The sequence below is a fragment of the Vigna unguiculata genome, chromosome 8, assembly GCF_004118075.2.
Source record: "Vigna unguiculata cultivar IT97K-499-35 chromosome 8, ASM411807v1, whole genome shotgun sequence".
Lineage (NCBI taxonomy): Eukaryota > Viridiplantae > Streptophyta > Magnoliopsida > Fabales > Fabaceae > Vigna > Vigna unguiculata.
Window position 1 is genome coordinate 13,372,781 of NC_040286.1, and position 16,791 is coordinate 13,389,571.

Genomic DNA, 16,791 nt, shown 5'->3' on the forward strand with positions numbered 1-16,791 from the left:
GATAGCAAAGAGATCTTTATACAAATCCAAAACATAATCTTCAATAAGCTTAAGCTTAGCATCCTCGAAACAAAATTCTCTCTCAACCATCCATGTATATATTTCTATTGGCATAAAAAGAATAGGTTTAATTAATCGTAAGGTACCCAGTTTGGTACTAGAGTGTCAAATTGGTACCCGCTTTTAAAAAAGTGTCAATTGCATCCAACTTTTGAAAGTTGCTTCAATTAGGTCCCTTTCAGACAAAGTTGACTAACGCCGTTAGTCAACGTGCCACGTGTCAATCTGTGGTTTTTTTGATTTTTTTTTAAAAAAAATTTATTTTTTTTTAATTTTTAAATTTTTTTTAAATTTTTTTTAAAAAAATTAAAAATGCCACGTGTCAAGTCCCTGTGTGTGCCACGTGGCATTGTCAGTGCCACGTGGCATTGTAATGCCACGTGTCAGTGTCACTATTAGATGTCATTGTTTTGATTTCGATTTGGTCCACATTTATGTTTTTTCGTTTCAATTTAGTACCTACTTTTGTGTATTTGATTCAATTTTGACCTAATAATTTTTAATAATTAAAATATTTTTTAATAAAATTAAAAGTAATTAAGTATAAAAGTTTAAAAAAAATTAAGTATTTGATATTTATATTAAAATTTAGTGGTAAAAGTCATTTTAGTACTTATAAATAGCATAACATTCATACAAATAATAAATTTGGTCTGAAATTGAGAGAAACATTATAAATATTAGTACTTAATTTTGTAAAAATATTTATACTTAATTATTTTTAATCTTATAAAAAATGGATTACAAAAATATTTTAATTATTAAAAAAAAAATTGGGACAAAATTGAATCAGATACACATACTTAGGTACTAAATTGAAACAAAAAGACATATGTGGGGACCAAATCGAAATCAAAACAATGACATCTAATAGTGACACTGACACGTGGCATTACAATACCACGTGGCACTAACAATGCCACGTGGCACACACAGGGACTTGACACGTGGCATTTTTAATTTTTTTTTAAAAAAATTTAAAAAAAAATTAAAAAATTAAAAAAAATAAATAAATTTTTAAAAAAAAAAAATCAAAAAAACCACAGATTGACACGTGGCACGTTGACTAACGGCGTTAGTCAACTCTGTCTGAAAGGGACCTAATTGAAGCAATTTTCAAAAGTTGGGATGCAATTGACACTTTTTTAAAAGCGGGTACCAATTTGACACTCTAGTACCAAACTGGGTACCTTACGATTAATTAAACCAAAAGAATAATTCATGCTAACTTTCTCCTTTCAAGACAAGTTTGAAAAGTTAATTAGTGAGATTTATAATACTTTATTTTTGAACCAAATATAATAGTTGTTATATCTCAATCAACATAGTATGAACATTGTCATTTTTATTATTACATGTTTATGTATAATACATTCATGGCTTTCATTTCTTCAATAAGGTTTATCAGCTGTGACATAACTTCAATCCACGAAGAATTATCATCTCTTCTATCTCAAAACATTGAATTTGCGAATCCTTTTATTTATATGATGTTTAATTTTGTGATTTCTATTTAATATAAAACTTAAACTTACATTTAGATTATTCTCGACATATCCTAATTTTAACACATTTTATTTTTATTATTAATTATTTTCACAATTTTACTATCTTTATTCAAAATTTTGCATAATAGTCAAACATTAGTTTTAAATTACCTATTTATGTTGTGATGTTATAAATGAAAATGTCACGTTATTAATCAACTACCAACAATTAACTTTTAACTAAGTACACGAAGTGAAAGTATGGGTGGTAAAATTCGTAAATAACTCGCCCAATTAAACAAAAACTATTTCTATTTGTTATTTATTTATTTTTATTTGGTGGCTTAACCCCAAAGAAAACTGGGATGCTCTTCTTCTTCTAATACCAACATTACTTCACGACTTAACCCCAAACCCAAAACAAGAATCTGCATCATCCTCGCCGGAATCAAATTCAAAGCATGTCGATCTTCGAGTACAACGGAAGCGCCGTCGTGGCCATGGTCGGCAAGAACTGCTTCGCCATTGCCAGCGATCGAAGGCTCGGCGTTCAGCTCCAAACCATAGCCACCGATTTCCAACGCATTTCCAGGATTCACGATAAACTCTTCATCGCTCTCTCCGGCCTCGCCACCGATGCTCAGACTCTGTACCCTTTACTCTCCCTTCTCGATTTCCCAATTCTTTATTTTTCTCTCGCCAAAAAAAAAAAATATTTTTTTTAATGTATTTGTTTTCGATTATTTACTGTAAGGTATCAGCGTCTCGTTTTCCGGCACAAACTGTATCAGCTTCGTGAAGAGAGAGACATGAAACCGGAGACCTTTGCCAGCTTGGTCTCTGCCTTGCTCTATGAGAAAAGGTAATGCCACTTAGATCTAAGGGGAAACAAACGGTTCTGGATTCCTTTTGAAGGAATATTTGTTGTAAGTTTTTATGTTTTGGTGCTGTTACAAATGGGGTTTTCCTAGCGAAGTATTGTGGGTTGACATGGGTGAGTTTTGGATGAGTTGATTGATACCCTTGTGTGTAAAGTAGTTTTCTTTGTTTATGATTCACGGTTTGCCTTCAAGTTGGCACGGTGGTTTTAGATTTTTTTTTTTTTGTTTTTTTTTACGTTGAGGTATATTAAGTAGTGACTGTGTTTGTATGTCTGTTTCCTGAATCCCAACAAGACACATTCTAACACTCCTGGTAATTGGCTTTTGTCAAATAGGAAGTGGAACGCATACAATTTTGTTTCTGAAATTAATTTAACTAATAATAGAACATACTTCAAAGAATGTGGTGAGGGCGTATTGCTAGTATTTTTCTGATAAATATTCCTTTCAGGACTTAGCTGAGACTGAAGTTTCGTTTGAAAAATACCTGTTGCACACTCCTTTCTATTTTTTGCGTTCCCTTAAAAAACAAGATAGTTTTCCATTTTTCCGTCATCCTTCCCATTTTTATCACTCAAGCAGTTTATTTATTAATCGTGACTTGATTTGATTATGAGCTGGATTTTGGTCTTAAATGAATAACTAAAAAACAAACCAGGATTTAACAGGGGTGGAATCTAGTTTATTACTTGTGTACTTGAGCATATTTTACATACACGAGCATACTAAGTCAATGATTGGCCCAGTTGTTTTGGCTTTTCTTTTGAAAAAAAGCCGGGCAACAAATTTGGAGAGAAACACTTCAGGATCATATTTCTTCTAAAAGAAAGCGGGTTGGGGGAGCTTTTAAGCTAAAATTTCCAAACTTAGTCTTGTAAGTTAAATCTCTCAAACAACTTTTGGTTTTGCTTTTAAAGCAGAATACTTGTCAAAAAAGTTGTGCCAATTGTCAAAAAACATCAGGGTTTTGATAATTAGTCTACAATAGATAAGCTTTATTATTGCTGACAGATGTAAAATCCTTATTAAATTGTTTTGGCAACTGAAATTTAATGTGTAGAGTTTTGAAATGAGACTGAGTTATCAGTGTTATGAGAAGGTTTAGTTTAAAGATGGTTTGATTAAGTCTCCTTTTTGACTCGGCATATGGTGTGGGGGGAGTCATTTGGTTGCATTATGGTTTGGAACTCTCAGATGGGAACTGTATTGTTAACTGTTACCCACAATTCTGGTGGTGAAGGGTTTTCATGCACGGTTATCTTTTGGAAATTTGTTGATACTGACCATTCTAATAGTGGAGGGCTAACGTAATCAGGAGACTTGGGATTTGGTTGAGACTTATGATTAAATTGTTTTCTCAATTCCTTATTTAAAAATATTACACTGAGCATATGTATGTATATACATTCACACACACACACAACACAAAAGTGTGTGTACATGCATACATATGTAGTTATAGATGAGTGTATCAGTATGCATGTTTACATATGTATTTGTGTGTATATTTATGTTTGTATGTATCTTAAGACTTGATGTGATATATTTGGTGTCCAATTCACAATTCAAAAATTAACTCAGCAATTCATTATTTGAAGTTGAACCATGCTTAATTTCTGTATTTACTTTTGGCTTCCTCTGCATGTTTGTAGACGGGGTTACAAGAAAGCACAATAAACTATAAGATTCATAAGTTTCTTGTTATCTTAAATTGTTAATAAGCTCTAATTTATAGTAGTGAAAACAAGTTTTCATCTTTTGCTTTTCAGGTTTGGTCCATATTTTTGCCAGCCTGTAATTGCTGGATTAGGGGATGATGACCAACCATTCATTTGCACAATGGATTGTCTTGGAGCAAAGTAAGTTAAATTTTTCTACACTATTGTCCATATTAAATCTTGTATAGGGATCTTGCTGGTATGTGTAAGAACTTGCAAATGTTAGTATCATTTGCTTTTCAATCCGTTTTCAAAGATTAGTATAGGTACAGATAAAACCAATGAAAAGTTATATTTAGTGTTTCCTATTGGAAGACAGAAACTGAATTGAAGACAAGGTGATAGCTTTGTAATTGAAAAAGGAAAACAAGAAATGAAACTTGAAGTAAACATGCTCTAATAAAAGATAAAAGCAAGTTGTAGTTGACAAACAGCATGGTTCAAAAAAGAAGTGATAGAGATGGATGGAATTTGTGAGAAAGCTAAAATTTTGTATACTCATCAAACAGAAGTGATGTTGCCTTTTATGCATTTTTTCACTTAAATCAAATAACCTTTTTAGTATGCATATCGGCGCTGCATGTATGTAATTGTTTATCTTACAATTTTCTTGTATGCAGGGAGCTTGCAAAAGATTTTGTTGTTTCTGGCACTGCATCCGAGTCCCTGTATGGTGCTTGTGAGTCGATGTTTAAGCCTGACATGGTTGGTCACTATGATTAACTTGTTTTGTCTTTCAGACAACTCTTTAATGTGATTACGCAAATCAATATAGTCATGTTTTTACCTTACTTTAACATGGATAATTTATTTTATTTTACCCAAATTACAATCTATTTATGCCTACTCTTGTAGACATTATTCTTGTTAGGGTTGTTCCTGGGTGAGTTTGAATGGAGTTGGAGAGAAAATAAAATTCAAACCAATAAATTTCATTGGTTTGGGTTTTCAACAGAAGAAAAAGATAAAAATCCGAACAAAACCAACCCAATCAAGAACTGGTTGGTTGTATTTGGATCAATTGGATCTAATTATGTACAAATATACCAAATTCTATTTTTAGAAAAAGAAAAAGAACATAATTTTATCCAAAAGTTTGTACATAATTTTATCATTAATTTTTCCCAAAAGTTTGTACTTAGTTTGGTTGGGTTCATTGGATTTTGTAAATCTTATTTCAACACCCTAAACTAATCACCATTGAATTTGATTGGTCTGGGTTAAATCCATATTTTGTAGTCCTACTCAATTTGATTGGTTTGGTTTGGATTATGAGGATGATCCAAACATATGAGCTTCATTCATCTATACATAATTAATCAAATCATCATGGATTTTATTTAAAGCGTAAAAAGTTTGACTAATTATTGTGCAATTTCATGAGATATCTTGTTGGGTATGGGAGGAAGTAATTGCAGAGACATAAATTGGGTTACCAAACTTAAACTTTAGTGAAATGTCTAATAACTATGGGGTTGTTGGATGGACACGAGAAGTTTTATGTTGTGTTAGTCTAGGATTCAAATACAAGAGACAATTAATGCTTTGATATTGCCTTAATTTTGCGTATGGTTTCAGTATCAGAGTTTTCCACTGTCATACTAGTGACTTAACTACAAAGGTTTTAATCATATTTTTTCGATGTTTGTTAAAGAGCCCCGGCTTAAGATTTTTCTGCTTGGTTTCTGATCTTGACACAGGAACCAGAGGAGTTGTTTGAGACCATCTCCCAAGCACTGCTATCGTCCGTAGATCGTGATTGTTTAAGTGGTTGGGGAGGACATGTCTATGTTGTGTAAGTTTACAAATTCTGATTCTCTTAGTAATTTGGTGTATATGCTGTCATTGTCAATTTCCGTGCCATTACTAGAGCATTTATTTTATATGCGCTTTTCATTCTAACAAGCCACGGGCACAAAGTTGTGACTTTTGCAGTGCATGAAATAATTTTGACAAGAAGCCAAGATAAAACATGCATTACGGTTCATTTTTATGGATTGTAATACTAAATTGGCTGCAATGACTTGAGAAAATTCTTAGAATGTGGGTGTAGGCATAACCCAATCTTATAAAACTGATTAGTAATATAATTTGGTTATATATTTAGTCTGGGAGATTTCTTCTAAGAATCTCCTTGCAAAATTGAAGAGCAAATTGATACTAACTAAAGGCAATACATCTGTTTCCTTTTGTCAAATCTCCCCATCCACCACCCTATTACCATATGCCATTTATTTAGTTCTTTCCCATTTCTCTTTCCTCCACATCTTTTACCACCTGTCTATCTTTCTCATATATACTCAGCGTTTGCTCCACTGATCCAATCTTCACATTTCCCCTTCTTTTCTACCTTTCCTCCTTTCAGATTGCTATAATCACTTTTTAAGACAAACGTGCAATACATTATTTGTTTCCCAAAATATGCCTAACATCCTCTGTTTATTTAACTTCTATATTTTTTCCTTCTTGAGATTAGGACATTTGGGTTTGATTTTATGGCTGTTAATTTATTCCAAGGTCTTATTGGTATGTTTGATTTGACTTATGCAGTACACCGACTGAAGTAAAGGAAAGGATTTTGAAGGGAAGGATGGATTAACTTTGTAAGACAACTGGGTTTCTGCTTGGTTTGGAGCTGAATGGCATGGCATTTACCATTGTTGTAGAGTGGTACCTTGTCATTTTGGCTTTTAGTTAAAATGTACCCTGAAATTTTTTTATAGACGGTCTCACTTGTTCTATATTTAGATTATCAGTGAAAGGAGATTCTTAAGTCGGCTATGTTGTGAATTCTGTGTTTCAGGGCAGACAGGGTTGAATGATACAAGACTTACCTCATCTATTTTTCTCCCGTTTGTGTTTTATTTTGCCATTGTCCTACTATTAATTTCGAGAAATTGATATTTCTTTTTTCAAAATTTTACTTAGTAAAGCTGGTTGAATAAAGTGATTATTTTTCTTAAAATAGACTTATTTTTAAGAAATTCTCTCAAGAAGTTAATTACTTATAATAAGCTGCTTAAACTGTCGTCTAATATCTCAACAATAAAAGTGAAAAATTCACTGCTCGTCAAATTTGTTGTGATAACATGCTTAATAATGTTTTCTTGCAAGCATTAACTCAGGCTCTTTATTTCCTGTACCTCCTTTTTTTCCTGCACCCCGAATGCTTGATAAAATGACCATTTTATCCTTGTGCCCCAAACCCTGTACCTAGTGGTGGCGGTGCACCTCCATTTTGCCTCTTTGCACTTCTGTTCCTGCTGCTTCCTTCACAGAGGTGCAGACCCAAAAGTGCAGCTTTCTCCTCCACTCTCCAATGTCCAACAAACTCATTTTTCCTTTTTCCAAAAGTGCAGCTTCCACCCGCTTTCTTGCCACCAAACCCCTGCTGCAAAGCTCCTTCATAAGCTATTCCTCACCAAGCTTGGTGGTCACACCGCTTTCAAGATGAGTTGAGATAAAAAGAGTGGAAAAGATGAGTTGAAGAAAGATAACAAGATTAAGATGGGTGCAGATATCGATGAATTCCAGATTAATTTATCCTGCACCTCAAAATGTTTTCGAATTTGATTCACAACACTCATTTAGGAAAATAAAAATATGTTCCAAACCATCCATAATGATGTTTTGGATCATATTTTCAAATTTAAAAATACTTTTCAAAATATTATTTAAGAAATATATGTTTAGAGGGCTTAAAGGATACTTCTCATTTTCTTCTCAAAATTAAATAAGAATATTAAACATTATAGTTACATATTCGGTTGTGTACCAATAATATTTAAATAGAAAAAGAATGCAAATTTCAATTTATGTTGGTAAAAATTCACTCATAACTAGATATATCAATTTGTTCTAATTTACGGTTAAGAAATTCACATAAGAAAAAGTCTACAAGACTAAAAAGTTTTATGGGTCAATGGGTCACTTTATGTCAGTTGGTACTTGGTCAAGATAAATAAGGTTGCATTTAGGTAAACTCAAGTAGGTTCTTCGGGTTAGATCAAGGTTATGCTACATCCAGGTTAAGGTAATGTTAATAAGGTCCACACCTTGCCGAGTTGAATCAAGTCCACGTTGGATGGAGTTGAGTTAAACCCATGTTTGACTAAGTTGAGTCAAATTGACAAAAAGTTTGAGTTTCGTTGGACAACTTGAGACCAATCAAGTTGAGTCAAGTCAAATTGGACTCAAATCGTGTCCAATCAAGTTGGGTTCATAGCGCACCAAGTAGAGTTAGACCTACATTGAATCGAGGCAAGTTAAACCCATAATGGGCCCACATTAAGTTAAGTCAAAGTTGAGCTCACCTTAGGTTGAGTTAAGTTAGGACTACCTATAGCCTAGTCAATTTGTGCCCATCATTGGCTCAATTGAGTTAAGCACACCTTAAGATGAGTCTAGCAAGCCTACCTTAGGTGGACATTAAGCCAAGTCGAGGTGAGTAAGACCCGCGTCTTCTTGAGTCATGACAGATCCACATTGGTTAATGTAGGGTCTTCTCCACATCGAGTTGAGTTGAGTATAGTTCAGCTTAGGTCGAGTTAAGTTAGATCCACATGAGGCCGAGTCAAGTCAGGATAAACTTGGGGCAAGTCAATGCGGGCACATCTTAGGTCGAGTAGATTCAATCACACCTTAGACCAAGTCAGTTTGGGCCCACCTTGAACTGAGTCGATTCAAGCCCACTATTGGCCAAGTCGAGTCTAGCCATCTCTGGCCAAGTCGAGTTGAGTCCATCTCAGATTGAGTCATACTAGTACCATCTAACTAGAGTCGAGTCAGGTTCACCTCAAACCGAGTTGACTGAGGCCCACCACTAGCTGACCTACCTTGGGCCAAGTCGAGTAAAGTTGATGAAGTCGGTGGAGCCGTTAATCAAAGGAAACTTGCTCTATTTGACGGGAACGACCTCCAAGTGTCGATTGTTCGGTGAAATGGACTGAAGAATGCAGCAGAAGACTCGATTGATCTCATGATGAGAGATCGATTCACTCTCGAACGAAGTTCCAGTGGGGAACTCGCGAGCTCTCACTGTTTCGGTAACCCTAGGAGGATAAATCCTCTACTAGGAATGTGAGCTGACAAATAAAGGGATTAAACCTTAATATTATTCATCAAAACTGATTGATACATGAGGTTGGCCTACCTTTATAGATGAAGAAGGTAGCCAAGAAAAAATGGAAGTGGTAAACACCGTCTAACAACAACCTAACAATGAGAGAGGGAAATGATTTTGCTAATTGACCCTAACAGTTAAGGAGCAACTCATGAAGGAGGGAAAACATAATGGAGAAAGGAGCGTTTAAGCACAACGAAGATAGCTCCTTCATTGAACCCTAGCGGCTGCCGTGACAAGAAAAGAGGTGGAAAACGCGTGAATGAACCCTAGTTGAAATGTTGGCTTCAATGGGTTGTGTGCTAGAAGCGTGTAGGTTGCTGCAGATTGGGTTTAAGCCCAATGACACTAAATCATGAGGTTGAAGCGCATGTGCGTGATGTGGATTGGCAGTTGGCAGAATCTTACGGAAATCCAACACGTGATGAAAAAAACGTTGGCAGTAGCTGCTAAATTGGGTTTCTTGGCCCACTATGTATGTACGCATATTGGAAGCATTGGTGTGGTGAAGAATTGGGCAACTTGGAAAATGGGCTGCAATTAACAAAACAAGCCCAATTAGAACAACATTTATTTAATTAAAAATAAAGAAAATAAAAGAAATTAAAAGAAATGGGCTTAGCCAATGGCCCAAGCTATGAGCCTTGTTGGGATCACATCAAAATTGCACCCTCCTCAAGTCAAGCAGAGTTAGATCCAACTCATGCCAAGTCAAGTTGGACCCATCTATGGCTGTGTCATGCTTACCTTGGGCTGACTTGAGTTAGGCCTAGTTGATTTAGGCCCACATCGAATCAAGTAGAGTTGTTTCCATGTTAGGTCGAGTACAATTTGGCCATGTTGGATCGAGTTAGGTGTGGTCGACACCAGGCCTAGTATAATCAGACTCATATTAGGTCGATGTCAAGCCAAGTTCAAATTGTGCAATGCTAATTTAGACTGAGACAAGGCTGACCAACTTCAAATATACATTAGATAATGTCAGGTTGGCCAAACCCAAGTTGAGTTGGGTTAACTCAATTGGACAAGTTGGGTTGAGCTTTGTTGCAACCAAAATTGCGAAGGAACGACGAACCTAAAATAAAATTTGAAAAAAATAGAGTTTGGAGTCGTCACCATAGTTTATTCTGGAAAACTACGGAAAAACCAAAAAATAAGACAATGTCTACAAAAAACCATATTTTTGGGTCAGAAATCAATTATGCATAGTGAAGGTGTTAACTACAACGTCCGTCCTAAGACGGTACCTTTAATTAAATGTGCAAAAATTATGTGGTTTTCAAAATATTTAATTTTCCCCAGAAATAAGAAAACATAGATAAAAAAGAAACAAAAAAAGATATTATTCTTGGACCCGACAAGGATGTAACTCATTCCAACGTATTTTCATTCAAAATGAAAAATCAAGGACCATGTAGTTCTAAATGAAAAACCTATTTGAGAAAAAAATTAATTTTATTTTGTGAACCCAACAAGGATTGACCCTATTCCTACGTATTTTCGTTCGTAATGAAAAATCAGGGATCACATAGTTCTTAATTAACCTTTTAAAAAATGTATTGATTTGATTTTTTTTATAATTTGAAAACCCCTTTTTATGTTTTTATTGGATATTTTTAATTATTTGAAAATGAGTGTCACATGACGCGAGCGGTTGGATAAACACTATAAATGAAGAAAATTATTTTTTATATTTAGTTCTTTATATTTTTTATATTTACTGGAAAAATAAATTTAAAAATTGGTGTCACGCAAACGGTCGAACAAACACTAAAGAAACGACCTTTTTTTTATGAATTTTAGTAGGGGTGGCAATTAGGACCTGGCATGTCGGGCCGGCTCGCAGGCCCGCAGATAAAACGTGGGGCGGGCCAAGGTAGTGAGCCCGCAGGCCCGCATAGGCCCTGAAGTATGACGTTAAAAAAAAAACTTACACATGTGTATATTAATTACTTATGTTATGGACTCTTGCATTAACGTTTCAAATTCTTGTATAACTGGAAAAGACAAGTATTATGTAATTTTTAATGTGCTAAAATTTAAAGAATACATTGTGTATGTCATAGTATGAATATGATCAAAATGTTGAATTATCAATTTATCATCTAATTCCCCAAAGTCTTTACTTAATTTTGTGAACTTCTTAAAGTTTCCCAATTTTTAAACATTGAAAGTTTTATCATAAAAATTAAAAAAAATTTAAGAAAAAAAATTAAAAAAAGTAAAAAAAAAAGAGCGGGCCAGCCCGTAGGCCAAATGGTATGCGGGGCAGGCCAGTGTTTTCGGCCCGCATAAAGTATGCGAGGCGGGGCGGGCCAACCCGCGTTATGCAGGCCTTATGCGGGCTGGGCCTAAACGGCCCGGACCGACCCGTATTGCCACCCCTAATTTTTAGAATAAGATATTTATGAATAGTATAACTAATGCCCATAAAGAGAATGCCAAAATTAAGTGTAAAAAAATGTGTACAATATTAAATAAAATATAATAAAAAATTGGGAATGCATAATCAAAAGAAAAATATTGATAGGGACATACCTTCTAAACTTTTCAATTCTTCTTCTCTGTCAATCTCACTCTTGCATTCGTTACCTTTTAACTACCTTTTGTCCTTTTTTCTTATTTTGCCTACTTCTCTTAGATTTTTGTTTTTCTCCCAAAAGAAATACAAAGGAGGTGTGTATGAGAAAGGAAGATAGAAGTATAAAGAATGAGTAATACAATGTGCACAACATTAGACTCATTTTGATGAAAAGATGGACTTGAACCATATACAATTTTAATTAGCATTTTTTGTAAATTCATGCATTGCACACATAAAAATGTACTTGTAATTATGATTGATACTGAATATTTGTTGTGATTGATCTTCGTTTGTGATTTTGGAAATATTAGCATGTTGAATATCAAATGTAACTTTTCATACCTTATCAAGTGTGTGTCTCCGTCTTGGAAGCCATATTTTAGTCAAGGGAATTGATTACTAAAATATCTTAAGCATGTTACTTAAGAGACTAGACGTAGCCTCAGTTGTGAGATGAGCAAAAATAAATCCTTTTGTGTGTTTTTCTATCCATACTCTTTTGCTTTGATTATTTTGTGTGCACGAAAATTGTTTGAATTTGTATACAAGCTCTATTAACCCACCACCCACTCCCCTTTCACCCTTTCTGGAGTCACATCACACCAATAAAACATAAAATTTACTCCATTAGCACTACAATTAACATCACCATTTTGCAAATTGTATAAATAGTTATACTCCTCTCTCGTACTAATTACTTATGCGTTGTAATAGTCATTATCATAATGTGTTGTCTAAATACATGTAAAACTCACTTTTAAATTAAGCGTGTGATCCTATCCCATTCAAAAAGATTCATGTTTTATAGTTGATTAATATGTAAATTTTAATTAACATTTCTTACATTTCACAAAATTTTGGCAACATTTCACATCAATCTTCATGAAATATGTGTAATGTAGATTAAAACATATGTCGTAATAATGAGTAATTAGAAAGCTTTTTCTCCAATGGCTCAAGTCATTAGAGAGCTTTTTCTCCAATGGCCAAATCTTTAGAATTAGCAAATAATGAGTAACCTATCCCTAATTACCTGGTTAACCACGTGTATTTATACTAATTTTCTAAGGGTCATTACTTGGCAACTCATGTGGATCTAACTTGGATATGGGATTTTAGCCAAGATCATGGGCTTAAGTGGATCTGATGTTGGACGAGCCTAATTCCTGGAAGGCCTAGCTAAGCTTTTTCGACTAAGTTCTACTAATGATGAATGGTCGTATATTTACTGGTTTACCGATAATTATTTAGTTACAAGTCACGTACTTGGTATAATTGATTAGGCTCCATGTTTTACTGGTAGGGCTGATAGGTGGTCGACTTAGGCTCCTATAGAGGGTTGATAACTACTTGGTCTTAAGAACATACCAAATTTTTGGCTTCTTGAAAGGTCGTTCTATTTGAGGGCTTATATTTGTCCTTATTTAACGGGATGGATAGGTATCATGCCGAAAGTTGAGGACTAGCCGACCTCATAGAGTACATATTAATAAAATGATATTTATTACTTGATGAAGATTAGGATTTATGAATATTAAAAATCAAATAAAACTTATTTTTTTTAGAAAAAAATATTGAAATATGAATCATTTAAAATTGTTTTTCAACTTTTAAAAGAATACTATAAATATGTTCTTAAAATTGTTATTTTAAAACTAATAACTTTATCATAAAGTCGATCCATGACTCAATAATAATGCTAAGTCACGGTCTTTGCATTTTAATTAAATTAATGCACTTAAATGTGTGTGTGTGTGCGCGTGCGTGCGTGCGTGCGCGCGTATGTGTGTGTGTCTTTTTTTAGTCCCTGAAGTACGACGTTAAAAATAACCAACAACGTGCCACGTGTATTTATTTTTTTTTATAAAACAAAAAACTAGAGTCGGCTAGATCGACGCTTTTCACAAACATTGGAAAAAAATATGTTTTTGATCCTTGATGGTCCTTGGTCAAAACTGGGTCACTTGTTGGTAGAGATGGCAAATAAACCCGTTCCCGTGGGTATTGCCCGAACTCATCCCCGTTTTGATGGGAATCCCCGCATTGATTGGGTATGGGTATGAGTATGAGAAATCCCTGACTTTTTCAATTGGATATGAGGATGGGTATAAGGATGTACATATCCCCCCATAATATCCGTCTCCATTTAAATTATTAAAATATTCACAATTAATTAAGTAATCATATATATATAGACTTACTATTATTTATTTCTTCTAATTATTTGGTTTATCATGAAACTCATTCGCATCTCCATTATATTTTTTATCTTATCATAAATTTTATGTAATTATGTTAAAAAGATATATGTTAATTAAAAAAATTTTATGTCTCACATTTGAATATTTATATTAATTTTTAATATTTTTATTTATTGTATATTTTCCTTTCATATGAGAAAATTTATTACTTTCAATTTAAGTATTTAATAACACAAACCTTTCGTTTACTATGTAATATAAAAAAAATTCTTTACTTATTATTATTAGTTTTTGTTTCACTTGAAGAACTCTTTTGTTTTGCTAAAACAATTTTTGTTATTTCTCAACCATTGAGTATATATATGTTGATATTTGAAAAGTTTTCTTAGATCTCTAAGATATTTTTCATCTTATCATATCCTTAATTATACATTTGTTTTCCTTTCTAAGATTTCTTTCAATAGTCTCTCAAATTGTTTCTAAATATTTGTTAATTTTTTAATATTTTTATTTGTTGTTTATTTTCATTATGTAAAATACTATTTCAATATATTTTATCTAATTATTTTTTATTTTCTAACTCATTATCAATCATACTGTAATTTTTTCACTATAATTGTATAAATAACTTTTATTTATGCAATATAAAAATTTAATGTAATTGTCATGAATATTTTTTTATCACCATCCAACATAATTGAAATTTAAAAGATACAAGATCTATGCTAAAATTTTATTATTATGATTATTATTTATTCTTTGTATCATTTTGATCAAGTGATGTAGTATAACTTTTATTAGTGTATAGAAAAGAGATTCATTAGAATTTAAAATATTGAAATAAACAAACATTTAAAATATATTTTAATTTGAATATTTGTTTTCCTTTTATATTTTTTAAAAATTATTTTTAAATTTTATCAACTAGGTTTCATTAATGTTTGCAAATTTAATAAATATTTTGGTTCTCATGAAATTTTATTTGGTATTATAATCTAAAATGTAAATAATTATAATTTATTTTAAACTTTTATTATGATTATTATTTGTTCTTTGTATCATTTTGATCAAATGATATATTATAACTTTTATTAGTGTATAAAAAAGAGATTCATTAGAATGTAAAAATTTGAAGTAAACTAAAATATATTTTAATTTGAATATTTGTTTTCCTTTTATATTTTTAAAAAAATATTTTTAAATTTTAATAAATGTTTTGGTTCCATGAAATTTTATTTGGAATTATAATCTAAAATGTAAACAATTATAATTTATTTTAAAGTATTTGATATCGAAGAAACAAACAACCATCTCTAATATTGAATATTTGATAATATTATGTTTCTTTTACCATAACTTTTTATTATTTTATAAAAATTAATTAAAATTAATATTGAAGTAGTAAAAAAACGGGTATGAGTGTGGGTACGAGGTGATATTCATTACCCGATGGGATGAGAATGAGACAAAAGTTGATATCTGTTGTATAGGGATGAGGGATGATATTTTTTTACGGGGATGGGTATGGGATAGCGAAACCCGTCCGTACCCCACCCCGTTGCCATCCCTACTTATTAGTCCCTGCACATTGAATAATAATTATATAATAATAATAACAATAATAATATTATATAATAATAATAATAATAATTATTATTATATATAATAATAACAATAATAGTATTATTGTTATATAATAATAATAATTATATAAAATAGTATTATTATATAATAATAACAATAATAATATTAATCTTATATAATAATAATAATAATTATATAATAGTATTATTATTATTATATAATAATAACAATAATGATATATAATAATAACAATAATAACAATTATATATAACAATAATAGTATTATTATTATATAATAATAACAATAATAATAATAATAATTATATATAATTATTAATAATATTAAAATAAATAATAATATTTGAAATATTGTTAATATTAATATTAGTAATAATTATATAATAATAATAACATATTAGTAATAATATAAATAATAATTAATAGTATTAATATATAAGTAGTAATATTAATAATAATTAATAATAATATTATTTATTAGTAATATTATTATTATTATTAATAATATATAATAATAATAATTATATATTTTTATTAATATTAATATTAATATTATTATTATTTCTTATTAATAGTTTTTTAATGTTATTAATGTTAGTAATTAATAAGATTATATAATAATAATAATAATAATAATAATAATATTTATATTATTAATAATATAATTATATTACTAAATATTATTAATATTATTAATTATTATTAATATATGATAATATTATTATTAATAATTATATAATAATATTATTATTATATAATGTTATTATTATTAATAGTAATATTATTATTATATTTTAACAATGATTTTGTATATGTAGGACCAAAGAGTGATCAAGTTTCAAGCATAGACCATATCCAAATTAAGTTCAAACTTTAGGAACAAAAACATATTTTTTTTCAGTTTTTGTGGAATGCGTCGGCCTAGCCGACACTAATTTTTTTTTTGTTAAAAAAAGTTAAATAATAAGTGATATGCCATTTGTTATTTTTAACATCATCCAAAAATATGGATTAAAAACAATGATTTTGAAAGTGCAGAACCAAACAATGATCAAGTTTTGATCAGGAAACATTTTCAAATTTAAGTCAAACTTGAGTGACAAAAACATATATATATATATATATATATATATATA

At 31.2% G+C, this 16,791-nt stretch overlaps 1 protein-coding gene across 1 annotated transcript; it reads left to right on the forward strand.

Moving 5' to 3' along the window:
• The first annotated feature begins 1,891 nt into the window (after positions 1-1,891).
• Positions 1,892-7,010, forward strand: LOC114193151 (proteasome subunit beta type-3-A-like). The gene is made up of 6 exons (XM_028082857.1): positions 1,892-2,196; positions 2,302-2,409; positions 4,198-4,287; positions 4,767-4,851; positions 5,847-5,941; positions 6,697-7,010. The coding sequence occupies exons 1-6, from the start codon at positions 2,009-2,011 to the stop codon at positions 6,743-6,745; spliced, it is 615 nt and encodes a 204-aa protein (XP_027938658.1). The 5' UTR covers positions 1,892-2,008; the 3' UTR covers positions 6,746-7,010.
• Positions 7,011-16,791: the final 9,781 nt, after the last annotated feature.

Bases quoted from the DNA above. Each gene is read 5' to 3' on its own strand.
- LOC114193151 (XM_028082857.1), top strand. From the start codon at position 2,009: ATGTCGATCTTCGAGTACAACGGAAGCGCCGTCGTGGCCATGGTCGGC. The intron at 4,852-5,846 runs GTTGGTCACTAT...ATCTTGACACAG, and splicing joins CGATGTTTAAGCCTGACATG to GAACCAGAGGAGTTGTTTGA. The intron at 5,942-6,696 runs GTAAGTTTACAA...TGACTTATGCAG, and splicing joins GGAGGACATGTCTATGTTGT to TACACCGACTGAAGTAAAGG.